Below are 14,289 nucleotides of genomic sequence, written 5' to 3' on the forward strand. Positions count from 1 at the left end.
TAAAAATATATAAATTTTTAATTAATTTTTATTATATTTGATTTTTTTACTTTGTTTATAGTACAATATAACACGAGAAAATAATTTTTGTTAACATTTTTTTTTCGAGAACTAAACACAACCTGAGGATTAAAAACATTTCTTAATATTTTAAAGTGGTTTCACATTTTCTTATAAAAATGGAGTATTTAATCAAGTTTTAGAGATACAAATTTAGATTAACAATGGGCTAAATCTTTATTAAAATTTAGAATTTTGATTAATAGAAAATGTTTGGTGGACCAATTTTACAACATTATTGTTCAACACAATTTTATAACAATTTTCCATTTAATTGGTGGTCCACCAAGCAAGCCTTTATGGCGAGGAGAATTTAGGTGTTGTCAATTTTACACTGGCATATGCCACTGCCTGGAAACTTATTGAATTTTCATTTTCCCTGGTACCAAACAGAGGCCCTGGTTCACATGGGGTTGTCAAAATAATAAAGAGACTTCCCACCCACATCCTAGCCTCCTCATTCCATCACCAGCTTTCCTTGTTCTTCTCACTTGGTTTAATGTTGAAGTCTTGGATTTTGCTCTAATTTATAATTTTATTATTATTTTTATTTTTTTTAAACAATTTCAAAATGTTCCAAAACCTTACTCATGTTTTTGGTTTGTTTCATTTTTATTTTTATTTCAATTTTTTATACTTATGAAATAATTAAGATTTATGAGTGACATTCTAAAATAAAATTTAGGTAAACTCATAATTTAATAAAACAAATTAACAATCACTCGGAATGTATTAATTTAAAAAAATCAATAAATTATTTTTATTTGCTAATTTAAACTCCTTTCACTTCTTTTAATCTATCAGAATAAATATTAAATCATTTGAAAATCATTTTTTTATATAATTTGTTTTTTTCTTTAATACTTTTTCAAAACCAGACATAACATTATGTTATGCTTGGTTCTCACAAAATTTGAAGAAAAATGAAACAGAAAGAGTAGAAGGAAAGAAAAAAATGAAGGAAAATAAAAATAATTTTAAATTTAATAAATTATTTTTATACATTTCTTCAAACTCATTTTACTTATTTCTCTCTATTAAAGTAAGATGCAATAATTTAAAAATATATAAATTTCAAATTAGTTTTAATTTTATTTAATTTTTTTAATATTTTCTTGTAAAAGCAAATATAAAAAAATTATTTTCCTTAATATTTTTTTTTCTTTTTCTAGTATTTTCCCGGAACCAAACATAATCTTAAAGTTTTTTTAAAATTCTAATATAATGTAACAATACTTATTGAATAAAAAATCTAGACCGTTGAATATATATGGTAAGATTCATACATGAGAATATATATGTATAGTTTTTGAAAACCGCTAATATATTTAGATTATTGAATATGTACTATCAGATTTAAATTGTCGAAGGAGTACAAATAGTACTCAATTAATAATTCCCATCCAAATTTATCCATTTATAATATATTTATGATATTTTAATATGTGGCGCTTTTATTAATATCATTTATATTTGAAATTTTATTTATAGAGAATGATATTGACAAAAAGAAAAGAAAAAAAAAGTTTTTAAATATATTTTAACAATATATTATACAATAATAAAAAATTAGAAGAAGTAGGTATCAAGAAGAGGTTTGAAATTTTTACGAGTGATTTTTAAAAGTTTGTAAAATATATGGAATTTTTATAAGAAAGTAGTTCCAAGCATATAGATGATTTTTGAAAAATAATAATGAATTTCATTTTTTATCACCACAAAAGCCTTGTGATGCATTTTCCTAGTCCACATCTAGATGTGTGACAAGTGTTATATTCCTAATAATAATGAGAGAGAGGGTCCCATATGTCATGTGGTCATAAGACTCATAACCAAGTTAGTGGTTAGCCACTCTTTCTACTCATTAAGGGTTTGATACCCAACCCACAAACACCAACTTCCCCACATGCACAGCCCCTTAATTAATCCTCACTGACTAAGACACTCTAAGAAAAGATGGTGACAATTCCAAATATAATATTGAATAAAATGTTTTTAATTAATAAGAAAAGTAAATAATTTTTTAATTTAATAATAGAAAAAAAATATTGGATGGGTATCGGGTACAAAAATATTGAACCATATTACAAAAAAATAAGACCAAAGTCCGAATATAATATCATGAAAACTTGTATATATTGTGATAGGACCCATTACGTGATACTAATCAATTAGCAGCATTTTTTGATGCCTATAAAAAAAAAATACCCTTCGAAATTTTGGTCAGACCCATAACACGATATGACTTAATGAAGTCTAAATCATTAAGCAAGGATACAAAAGAATTGAACTATGGACCTATGGTACAAAGAACCAAGGTTAAAATGTAAAGAAACATAACAAAGATATAAAATCATGAAAATTCATATAAGTTATAAACGAATGAGATTCGGGTGATGTTTGTTTTCTTGCTGAATAGAAAAAACCAAAATATTTAATTTTTTTTATTCAGTTAAAAGCAATTCATTGATATTAACCAATATAATTAAACTAAATTTATTGATAACAAATTCATTTTAATAATATAAAATCGTAAATTTGAATTATACTGATTATATTGGTGTATTAGTAGTGTTTTTGGATACCTAGCAAAATAATATCATGTAGTAGGGGACCCATGATTATATAAGCTAGAAAAGCATATACTAATCACACAATCAAAGGGGGATGAATGGTTACACAATGATGAGAATGGAGAGTTGTAGTTATGATGATAAGGTGCTTGATTTAAGGAGGAAAGGAGGGAATGAGGATGGGGAGTGGGAGGCCATTGATTGATTGACCAATTGGACAGGGTACAAACTGAGTAGAGTAAGATTGCCCTTCTAATTGTGGAATCAAAACATTAATGTAATGAAGGGCAAAAGCATTACAGTAGAGTACCTTTTGGATCAATTCAACTTTATGGAGCTTCTTTTGGTTCTAAAGCTACAAATTTGATCTGATAAAAAAGAAACAAAGAAAAAGGTGACTTGTTTATGGATGGAAAAAAAAAAAAAGGAGGGACAGAAAATTAAATTATTTTCTTTAAAGCCCAATGCCTCTCATTTCTCTCCCTTCTCCCTTCCTTGTCTCCTTCCCATCCCTCCCTTTTATTTCTTTTCCCATTCTTCATCTTTCCTACCCTTTTCTTACTATCCAAGATACAATAACTTTTTAAAGATTTATATATTTTTATTTTTATTTTTATTTTTTGGATTAAAATAGATTATTATTTATTATGACCTTCCTGTTTTATAAATTCTTTACGTAGTTCGAGAATGATTAGGGTTTTAAACAGATTTTAATATGAAAAGTTTATTGGACCCAAGTTAATTAAGTTAACTTAAAGTTGGGTCTCACCTTAAAAATTTGTCTACATTCTTGCTGTCATCTTTCAATCTTGTTTCCTCTCGGGCCTAATCCGACGGTCCATAATCACAGATCACAAATCTCGGTTTCCGCACACAAAATTAAAGCCGGGTCCTGGACGGCTCTCTCGGTATCGGGGCCCACCATCTGAAGCCACACCGAATGCCTGGCCTCCACGTGTTCAATCAAACGAAACGCTTGGGAATCATGAACGGAATTGCAGGAGCGACGCACCAGAAGCACCACGTGGCAAAAATACACCGACTACCGACACGCGATGACCGGCTCACGTCGCTAAAATGCGCCTGGCTGCCACCTCCGCTATATATACTCTCACCCACATTTGTCGCTTACACCAATTTCCCCTGTGAGCGAACGCCAATGGTCTGATCCATTTGCAGACATCTCCGTTTCCCATGTAAGGCCTCTCTTTCCCTCTCTCTCGATTCTTCCATTATCGTCTTCGTCTTCTCGTCGTGAATCGTTCAATCGGGTCCGTTAGTCGAACGAACTCGCTGTTTTTGGGGATTGTGATGAAATTCAGGTGTTTTTTGCTGTAGCTTCTATTCTCACAAACGCATTCTCTCAGGTGCTTTTTGGTGCGTGTTTGATTATCTTGTTTATGTATTGATCTCCGATCGCGATCCGGCGGTCAAGGTCTGATTGGGAATTCTTTTGGTTTTGTATTGTGTATTTTTGGTACTGATTTCAGAACTGGAGCTGAACTTGGGTTAGGCTAGGGTTTGGATTTTTGTTTTTTCTTTCCCTTTCTGTTGTTGTGTAGTTGGTTTAGAATTGTGTTGTGAATGTGTATGTGGAATGGGGGTGATTTGGGTTTAGGGGTTTTGAATTTGGGTTGATAAGATAGGAATTTGGGGAGTGTTGTTAGGTTGGAATCTGATGAGACGTCGTCCAACGACGACTATTCTGCCTGACCAAATGGATAAGGGAATGCCCAAGAATCAGCAAACCCGCCTCTGTTTCTTAGCTTCATTGTCCGCACTTTTCTGGGTTTTGTTGCTGTACTTTCATTTTGTTGTGCTTGGCAATAGTAATGTTGATGAATCTGTACAACTGACCACCATTCCTGTTGCCACTCAGTCGCACATTACCAGTGTGATTACTTCCCCGCCAGAAGTTACCAATTTGGCAAAATCCCCTTATCCTGAATTGAATAAGGAAACCTCTCTTGCTCAATCGAGTGAAGAAAAGGAAACCTCTCATGCTCAATCGAGTAAAGAAAAAGAAACCCCTGATCTGGAAATGAAAAAAGAAAGCCATGATCGAGAGCTGGATAATTATCCCTTTATGAGAGCATTGAGAACTGTTGAGAACAAGAGTGATCCATGTGGTGGAAGGTATATTTATGTTCATGATCTTCCACCTCGGTTTAACGAGGATATGCTGAAGGAGTGCAAGAGTCTTAGTCTTTGGACCAACATGTGTACGTTCACAAGTAATGCTGGGTTGGGTCCTCCACTTGAGAATGTTGAAGGTGTGTTCTCCAATACAGGGTGGTACGCAACCAATCAGTTTGCTGTTGATGTGATATTCAGCAACAGGATGAAGCAATATGACTGCTTGACAACGGATTCTTCTATTGCTGCTGCAATTTTTGTGCCCTTTTATGCAGGATTCGATATTGCACGGTATCTTTGGGGCTATAATATATCAGTGCGGGATGCAGCTTCACTCGATTTGGTTGATTGGCTTATGAAGAGGCCAGAGTGGAAGATTATGGGAGGGAAGGACCATTTTCTTGTTGCAGGAAGGATAACATGGGATTTTAGGAGACTAACTGATCTTGAATCAGACTGGGGTAATAAACTTTTGTTTCTGCCGGCTGCAAAGAATATGTCAATGCTTGTTGTTGAATCTAGCCCTTGGAATGCAAATGATTTTGGCATCCCTTATCCAACCTACTTCCATCCGGCAAAGGATGCTGATGTGTTTATTTGGCAGGACAGAATGAGGAAGTTGGAGAGGAAGTGGCTTTTCTCTTTTGCTGGTGCACCACGTCCTGGTAACACAAAGTCAATTAGGGGCCAGATCATCGATCAGTGCAGGACGTCCAAGGTTGGCAAACTTTTGGAATGTGATTTTGGGGAGAGCAAGTGCCATTCACCAAGCAGTATCATGCAGATGTTCCAGAGTTCTCTTTTCTGCCTACAACCTCAGGGTGATTCATACACCCGAAGATCTGCTTTTGACTCAATGCTGGCCGGGTGCATACCTGTCTTTTTCCATCCTGGTTCTGCATACACACAATACACTTGGCATCTTCCGAAGAACTTTTCAAGTTACTCAGTGTTCATTCCGGAGGACGATATTCGAAAAAGGAATGTCAGTATAGAGGAAAGACTTGGCCAAATTCCACCTGAGCAGGTGAAGGCGATGAGGGAGGAGGTCATAAGTCTGATTCCAAGGTTGATATATGCTGATCCTCGCTCTAAACTGGAGACTCTTAAGGATGCCTTTGATGTAGCCGTACAAGCAGTGATTGGGAAGGTTACAAAGTTGAGAAAGGACATTATTGGGGGTCAAACAGATGATAATTTTGTGGAGGAGAACAGTTGGAAATATGATTTGTTAGAGGAAGGACAACGAGAAGTGGGACCTCATGAATGGGATCCTTTCTTCTCAAAACCAAAGGACCAGAAGGGGGATTCTGGAGGTTCATCTGCAGAGGCAGCTAAAAATTCCTGGAAGAATGAGCAAAGACATCAATCTTGACCGCTAGGCAACGATTCATGGATTAGGAGTTCTAGTACTAGAGATGCCTAACAACTGGAAACAGGAGCCTAAAACAAGACTCTCTGCTACAAATCAGGGCTAGAAGGCAGGTATGAACTCACCCATACAAGTGAACTTACCAGGTTGTGAAGCCCCCCAACCTTGTCTAAACTCAAAAGCATAGAAACATATTTTCTGCTTCTAATATATTTTCTTATAGGATTTTTGTTTCTCGCCTTATGTATTTTGTTCATTATTTTTTTTGTAATGCATTCAACACATGTACTGCTGCATAGTTGAGATTTCTTTCATCATTTCATGTACGGAATGCTCTTATCCCAGTCAAGTATACAGGAAGCAATATTGAGTTATCAAAGCTTTATTGATAGTCAAATTTTCATTGCTCAGTGGCTGTGTAGCAGCAGAGGTATGGTAGTAAGTTAGTAAACCATGGCTTGATGCTGCCAAGATTCATTTTTTTTCTGTCAACAGTTGTTATCAGCACCTCAATTGATCACCTGCTTGTTTCTGTGATGAAGCCTATGAACATATTCAATTAAAAACATTAGTTTTCAATGAATAATTTTGAGATAAAATAATAAATACATAATTTTGCTATATCATAAAACTTATAAAGTACAAATCTTCATGTCAATCTTTTTTATTTTTTATTTTAGGTAAATACTAACCTAATGCATCTTCTAAATTTAAGGCAATATATTGTAACTTTTCTAATGTTGAGATTCCATTAAAAAAAAGTGCTTCAAAAAAAAGAAAAAAATTTGATAAATAAAATGACTTTTTTTTCTTCATATTTTATAATTATTAAAAATATGAAAATAAAGCAAATATAGTTACAATTAATTAAATGAAATGAATTTGAAATTTCTTTTTTCCTTTTTTCACTTTTTTCTTTTAATATTTGATTCTATGAAAGCATCAAGGAAAGAAAAAAATTGTTCCTTTAAAAAATACAAAAAAAAAAAATCAAATATAATTAAAATTAATTAAATATTTATATATTTTAAAATTATTTAATGTTTATATTAAAGAATTAAAATAAGTAAAATAAATTTAAAATAATTTATTAATTTTAAATATATCTTTTAAAAATATAAAAATTAAATTAATCAAAACATGGCTCAACTAATATGGAGAAACTGAATGAAACATACCTTAAATTACTCTTCATTTCATATGAAATTAGATACTTGATCCACCTTGCAATTCATTGAATACATTTTTATATGTATATATCACAAAAAGTCGTATTCGATGAAAGTCGTATGTACGGCTTTGCCAACGAATTTACAGTCCGTCCCTATTAGCCGTGACTGAATTGGTTCTAGTTACTCTTCGGGACGGAGTGGAAAAGGGGAGGAGATTCTCGAACGAGGAAAAGGATCCAATGACTTTATGCAGTTACGAATAATCCAGCCAAAGTAATAGGAATTAGACCTAAAACAATTCCAAATAGAAAAACTTCAATCAAGTTACTTTAGCTCTTACTCAAAAAGATATTAAGAAAAGTTTGGTCTATTCCACAATGTCTCAATTGGGTTATATGATGTTAGCCCTAGGTATGGGGTCCCAAAGATCTTATCATTTCCAAAGGAATTGAAGTTACATCTCTTTTCCATTTCCATTCAAGAGTTCTTATGTGTTTCTACGTCCCTTTGAGATCCCGAAAAATGGACAAATTCCTTTTATCAATAAAGAATTTTGAAATGATTTAAATCAAAGACACTTTTATTTATTATTTATTTCATTTTTTTAATATTTAATATAAAGGATTATCTTATTGTTTTTAAATATTCATTTTTTTTATTTATTATTAAATTTATTAATTAGACTAAGAATTAAGGATGATCAATTTCTTTATGCTTGTTCCTAAAGTAGAAAGCGTTCTATCCGTTTCTGAATAGTTTCTTTTAAAAGGTTTCTCCTGCTTGGTGAATGTCTTGGTGGAAGATATGATTTCTTGAAGAACATAGGCGAGTGGAGCCTGACCAAGTCAATGTAGTGTACCCAATGAAACAGTACAAGCAATTAATGAGTCCCCAGTATCAATCCTTTGTCAACAAACCCACACACCCCCCCCAATCGTGTTTCTACCACACCCACATCCAATTACTCCAAACCCCAAAATTGTTTTTGTTTTTTTGTTTGATTTCGTGAACATTCCAAAATGGAAAAACCAAACCCAGAAACAAAGATTCAGGGGATGTGAATCCTAGCGCGCCTGCATGTTCTTTGAAAGCCAATGGAATTGTATTAAAATCAAGCATAACATCTCGTGAAGGAAGCTAGAGCCCAAGCTCTCTTCAGCTCCTCCTCAAACAAAGGATCCTCGTGACGTTGAGCTCTTCATTTTCACGAGTTTCCTCGTCTCTCTCACTCCTCCGATATCCCTCCTCTTACGCTCTTTTGAATTCTCTGCAACTCCTTCAAATACCCCACCAACTTTTCTCCAAAGCATGCATCCAACTCCAAGCACTTCCCTTGTGTTCTCATTCCTCCATGGAAGCCAAAGCTCAGCTCTTGTTTTCTATCCTCTTTCTCTTCTTGGTTTTTGTCCATGCTCAATCTCTACAAACATATATTATTCAGCTGCACCCACATGGGGTCACTGCTTCTTCTTTCAGCTCTAAGGTTCAGTGGCATCTTTCCTTTCTTGAACGCATCATTTTCTCAGAGGATGACCCGTCTTCTCGCCTTCTATACTCGTATCATTCTGCAATGGAAGGCTTTGCAGCTCAGCTATCTGAAACCGAGCTCGAGTCCTTGAGAAAGTTGGGTGAAGTTATAGCGGTTAGGCCAGACACAAGGCTCCAACTTCACACTACTTACTCTTACAAGTTCTTAGGACTCAGCCCTGCAAGCAGAGGTGGTTGGTTTCAGTCTGGATTCGGGCATGGAACCATTGTTGGAGTGCTTGATACTGGAGTTTGGCCTGAAAGTCCAAGCTTCAGTGATCATGGGATGCCTCCGGTTCCAAAGAAATGGAGAGGGGTTTGCCAGGAAGGACAGGACTTCAACTCTTCGAACTGCAACAGGAAACTCATTGGTGCCAGGTTCTTCAGCAAAGGCCACCGTGTGGCTTCAATATCGCCATCCTCAGACACTGTCGTGGAGTATGTGTCGCCCCGGGATTCTCATGGGCATGGGACTCACACATCATCAACGGCCGGGGGAGCTTCAGTTCCCATGGCGAGCGTGCTTGGTAATGGAGCTGGTGTGGCTCAGGGGATGGCCCCACGTGCCCACATTGCCATTTATAAAGTGTGCTGGTTCAGTGGCTGTTACAGCTCTGATATCTTAGCTGCAATGGATGTCGCCATTAGAGATGGGGTCGACATCCTTTCGCTGTCTCTTGGTGGCTTTCCAATACCACTGTTTGATGACAGCATAGCCATTGGCAGTTTCCGAGCAATGGAGCATGGAATTTCGGTCATATGTGCAGCAGGAAACAATGGTCCAATCCAAAGCTCTGTTGCCAATGAGGCACCTTGGATTACAACCGTTGGGGCAAGCACACTTGACCGGCGATTTCCAGCTATAGTTCGAATGGGTAACGGGAAAAGACTCTACGGAGAATCAATGTACCCTGGGAAACACAACCCATATGCTGGAAAGGAGCTTGAGCTGGTTTATGTGACAGGAGGAGACTCAGGAAGTGAGTTTTGCTTCAAAGGGTCTCTACCCAGAGCAAAAGTTCTTGGGAAGATGGTGGTCTGTGACCGGGGTGTCAACGGAAGGGCAGAAAAAGGTGAAGCTGTGAAGGAAGCTGGTGGTGCTGCAATGATTTTAGCAAATACAGAGATTAATCTAGAGGAGGATTCAGTTGATGTGCATGTCCTACCAGCAAGTTTGATTGGTTTTGCAGAATCAGTTCAGTTGAAGAGTTACATGAACTCCTCAAGAACACCCACAGCTAGAATTGAGTTTGGAGGGACCGTGATTGGGAAATCCAGAGCACCAGCAGTAGCTCAATTTTCTTCCAGAGGACCAAGCTTAACCAACCCTACCATACTCAAACCTGATATCATTGCTCCTGGGGTGAACATCATTGCTGCCTGGCCTCAAAACCTGGGTCCCTCTGGCCTTCCTGAAGATTCTAGAAGAGTGAACTTCACTGTCATGTCGGGGACTTCAATGGCTTGTCCCCACATCAGTGGAATTGCGGCTCTCATCCACTCGGCTAACCCCACATGGACCCCAGCTGCAATTAAATCTGCAATGATCACAACTGCAGATGTAACCGACCATACAGGAAAGCCAATCATGGATAGTAACAAACCTGCAGGAGTCTTTGCCATGGGAGCTGGACAGGTGAACCCTGAGAAAGCCATTGATCCGGGATTGATATATGACATCAAGCCAGATGAGTATATCACTCATCTATGCACTCTAGGATACACAAGATCAGAAATCTTTGCTATTACACACGGGAATGTTAGCTGCCATGAACTCGTGCAGAAAAACAAGGGATTCAGCCTTAATTACCCCTCTATTTCTGTCATTTTCAGGCATGGAATGATGAGTAAGATGATTAAAAGACGATTGACAAATGTGGGGGTCCCTAATTCCATTTACTCAGTGGAAGTAGTGGCACCTGAGGGAGTCAAAGTGAGAGTTAAACCCCATCATCTGATATTCAAACACATAAATCAAAGCTTGAGTTACAGAGTTTGGTTTATATCAAGGAAGAGAACAGGGGAGGAGAAGACCAGCTTTGCACAAGGGCATTTGACATGGGTGCATTCTCACCATACTTCTTACAAGGTTAGAAGCCCGATTTCCGTGACTTGGGCAAAGTAGTGGCAATTTAGTAGTTGTAGCAGTTGTCTTAGCATAATAGTTGTAAGTGTTCCAGCTTTCCCTATTGTTACTCACTTGGGGAATGATGTTCATGAAGATTTTATGAGTAGTGTTACTGTTTGTACCTTGCCACTGAGGGACAAGTGATAAAAAACTAACCCTTTTTATCATCCAATAAAGACAAAATTTATTGTCACAGATATTGTTTGGAGCTTTTGCTACTTGATGTAATTTCTCTTTAAAGTAGAAGATTTTCTCTTCCATCTTTTGAAGTAAGCAAATGGGCTTAATAAGGTCGAATATCCCTATTTCTGCTATGAGGCTTCAGGCATTGTCAGCATAGATAAGGAGAAGCATCAAGAAAGAAGAAGAGAAAAGTACCATGCTTATTTGCATTATATCCAACATGCCATATTGTATTCTCCAGTTTCCTTTCAATCAAACTAATTTGTTATATAGACAAGTATTTGAGGCAAGAGCCATCTCTACTCCACATGTACAAAAGACCATAAAGTGTATAAAACATTTTGCAAAAACATTGAAGCTTGTTGAATTATCATAGATGGAGAATACAGTAGTTGCATCAAATAAAAATGGGCATCAACCAAGTTTCTCAAATTTCAACTAAATTATAAAAAGAAACTCAACTTGGTGGCAGATGAAAGTGGAAGAATAAGATGGAATGAAGGATATACATTGCCTCATTTTTTGACGAATTGCAACCCATTCTCATTTGAATATCGCTCCATGAATCTCATGAACCTGTCCCACTCTCGTGGGCTGCGCATCACATACTTTGCTTCAATTCCTGAAGGCTTTCCATTGATGAACTTGGCACTTACATCAACTGACTGGAGAACCCCTTCCTCATCGATCATGTAAAAGCCAGTGATATCTCCAACTTCTCCAGATGAGTCAAAAACAGAAGGCTGTTCGAACTTGAATATAGCCATACCATTTGTGCCATCTCTTGATTGGGTCAGCCTCACATCTGGTACTGTCTGTTCATCAGTTCCTTGGATGAATTGAATTGTTGGTTTGACCATCATTGTAATGAGTCCAGATGTTGATGAACTTCGTTTGAGTGCAGCCCACTGTGGACGAGGCAGGTGCAAAGACCGGCCATTGAATGATGAATGTGCACTTCTGTGAACAGCCCAAGAACTCAAGCCTGTCCATTTTGACACAAAACATTACACCTATTGAATTCAACATTGTTAACTGATCATTTTCTACTATTTTGAATCTGCTAGTCTCGACATCCATATTGGTTATCCGACCTTACCAAATTAGCAATCAATCTAAATGGCTTTTTGGATGGGGCAATGAGCCACCATGCACCCGAATCCGAATCCATATATTTCTGCACAATAATTAGAGAATGCAGAAGATTCAACTACTTCTGCCATTACCTCCATTTCAATAACACAACAACACTGTACAAAATTGCTCCTAGTTTGTACTTATGTCTCATTTACAGACTTACAACACCTCATTAATGGAAAAAAATATGTTTGTTTATCCAAAATATACTAGTATAAACACATATACAAGCAAAACAGTGAACCTCTTTGTAATGGAAATAGGAACTATTTTCTATCTTTGCAAACAAAAAATGGAAATGAACAAATATATTTGGTGACATACAACCATTTTCAAACACATTTCCTGAAAATGGATTGTCATTTAAATACATTCTTAGAAGATGCTACTTTGTTTTTAAGTCATACAAGAACCAGAATCCTATTCCACATCAAGAAGTACTTAAATTTTATGGTATATAGACCCCAAAAGATATTGATTCCTCACAAGGCAACATCTGGAAAACCCCATATCTGATGAAGCAATGTTCTCTATTATTTTTTCCTTTTTTCAGAAATAGAATGTAGGAGAAATGACGCCATGTCTGAAAAACTAACAAATCATCCAAGCAATTCATGAAAATTAAAAAACCCAATTCATGCCATTGAATGTGTCTTCACTTGAAGCTACAAAACACATTAAATTTTCTGAAAAGATGTATCAAAAGGGCCAGAGACACCATCTACAGCCAAACAAGAATCAAACCCAGATGTGAAAGGCTGAATAATGAAGCACAACATGGAAAGAAGTAAATGGGCAGACAAACCAAAAGCAGACGGAAAGAAGAGAGAAGAAAGAAGATTGTACCCGAGAGAGGAGGAGATTGCTTGCAACAGTGAGACAGTGGAGAGGTGAATGCAAGGGACTGCAGAGCTGCCATTGAAGACACAGACAGAATGACAAAAACAGAGAGAAAGAGAAGAAGAAGAAGAGAGGAGTTGGTGGGGTTGTGGTGTAAGAGAGAGAGAGAGGTGTGTAACAAGGACAGCCATTCACTACCCATATTCTTAGATTTGATTTCATTTTCCTACTATTCCCATTTGCCACACAGTACATGAGCTTGAGCTCTAACTTTTTGTTTAGGATAAAAATAAAAATAAAATAAAATAATGTCTTAGAAATATTTTTATGAAATAATAGTTATTTTTAGAAAATATTTTTAATATTATTGGACACAAACTCTTTAATAATTTAAAATTTACATATAAAAGAATTAAAAAAATAATATAATATAAAACGACATCTATCAAGAACTTTTAAATTAAAACCGTGAAATAAGGGTACAAATAAAATAGATCAAAAATTAAGATATAAATGAATGAAAATCAAATATTAAATTATAAAATCCGAAAGTATACAACATGATTCACATTTCTTGACTTATTCTCTAAGTATATAGTTGAACTGGCCACACTAGACTTATTCTCCAATCTAATTTGATTATAATTTTTAGATAATCATAAAAAAAAATACTTATACCTCGAAAAATATAATCATAATTAAAAAAAAATACTTAAATTCAAAAATGTATATTTTAAAATGTACATAAAAATACGTGAGCAGTTATTGCAAAAAGTGACCTTTCAATGTGTGGACCAGCTCTTGATGTGCTTGGGCTGTGTGATGGGTAGGGCCTAGGAACCTTCATAAGGCCTGAAGGGGCTGGGTCAAGCCCATAAGTTTGGGCTGAGTCGTATTTCTCAAAGAATAGTTTGTTTGGATTCAAGGGTAGACCTGGACCAAGTGAAGGAGAAGAATAGAAAATTCTAGAACATGGTAGTTAGGAGTTGCGGTTCTAGAACCGCGTAGAAGTTCGGCGGCCATTTCCCCATTAAAATGCCACCATCACCAAAATTGACATTAAAAAAGGGCTTGCTTTCATTTTTGCATTTTTGCATTTCTGTTTTTTCCATTTTTTTTTCACGCTACAAAGACAGCAAAAAAGAAATGGTGACGTGGCGT

At 36.0% G+C, this 14,289-nt stretch overlaps 3 protein-coding genes across 3 annotated transcripts; 2 read left to right on the forward strand and 1 right to left on the reverse strand.

Annotated features, from left to right (window-relative positions):
• The first annotated feature begins 3,760 nt into the window (after positions 1-3,760).
• On the forward strand, positions 3,761-6,538 carry LOC117918695 (xyloglucan galactosyltransferase KATAMARI1 homolog). The gene has a single exon (XM_034835525.1). The coding sequence runs from the start codon at positions 4,312-4,314 to the stop codon at positions 6,142-6,144; it is 1,833 nt and encodes a 610-aa protein (XP_034691416.1). The 5' UTR covers positions 3,761-4,311; the 3' UTR covers positions 6,145-6,538.
• Positions 6,539-8,135: 1,597 nt separating this feature from the next.
• LOC117919067 (subtilisin-like protease SBT1.2) lies at positions 8,136-11,167 on the forward strand. Its single transcript, XM_034836110.1, has one exon. It carries the CDS (start codon positions 8,665-8,667, stop codon positions 10,963-10,965), a length of 2,301 nt encoding a protein of 766 aa, XP_034692001.1. The 5' UTR covers positions 8,136-8,664; the 3' UTR covers positions 10,966-11,167.
• Positions 11,168-11,392: 225 nt separating this feature from the next.
• On the reverse strand, positions 11,393-13,296 carry LOC117919068 (photosystem II reaction center PSB28 protein, chloroplastic). The gene is made up of 2 exons (XM_034836111.1): positions 13,135-13,296; positions 11,393-12,136 (listed from the first exon to the last, which is right to left on the reverse strand). The coding sequence occupies exons 1-2, from the start codon at positions 13,205-13,207 to the stop codon at positions 11,667-11,669; spliced, it is 543 nt and encodes a 180-aa protein (XP_034692002.1). The 5' UTR covers positions 13,208-13,296; the 3' UTR covers positions 11,393-11,666.
• Positions 13,297-14,289: the final 993 nt, after the last annotated feature.

The sequence above is a fragment of the Vitis riparia genome, chromosome 7 (assembly GCF_004353265.1).
Source record: "Vitis riparia cultivar Riparia Gloire de Montpellier isolate 1030 chromosome 7, EGFV_Vit.rip_1.0, whole genome shotgun sequence".
Lineage (NCBI taxonomy): Eukaryota > Viridiplantae > Streptophyta > Magnoliopsida > Vitales > Vitaceae > Vitis > Vitis riparia.

Bases quoted from the DNA above. Each gene is read 5' to 3' on its own strand.
- LOC117919067 (XM_034836110.1), top strand. From the start codon at position 8,665: ATGGAAGCCAAAGCTCAGCTCTTGTTTTCTATCCTCTTTCTCTTCTTG.
- LOC117919068 (XM_034836111.1), bottom strand. From the start codon at position 13,207: ATGGCAGCTCTGCAGTCCCTTGCATTCACCTCTCCACTGTCTCACTGT. The intron at 12,137-13,134 runs GTACAATCTTCT...CAAAATGGACAG, and splicing joins GCAATCTCCTCCTCTCTCGG to GCTTGAGTTCTTGGGCTGTT.
- LOC117918695 (XM_034835525.1), top strand. From the start codon at position 4,312: ATGAGACGTCGTCCAACGACGACTATTCTGCCTGACCAAATGGATAAG.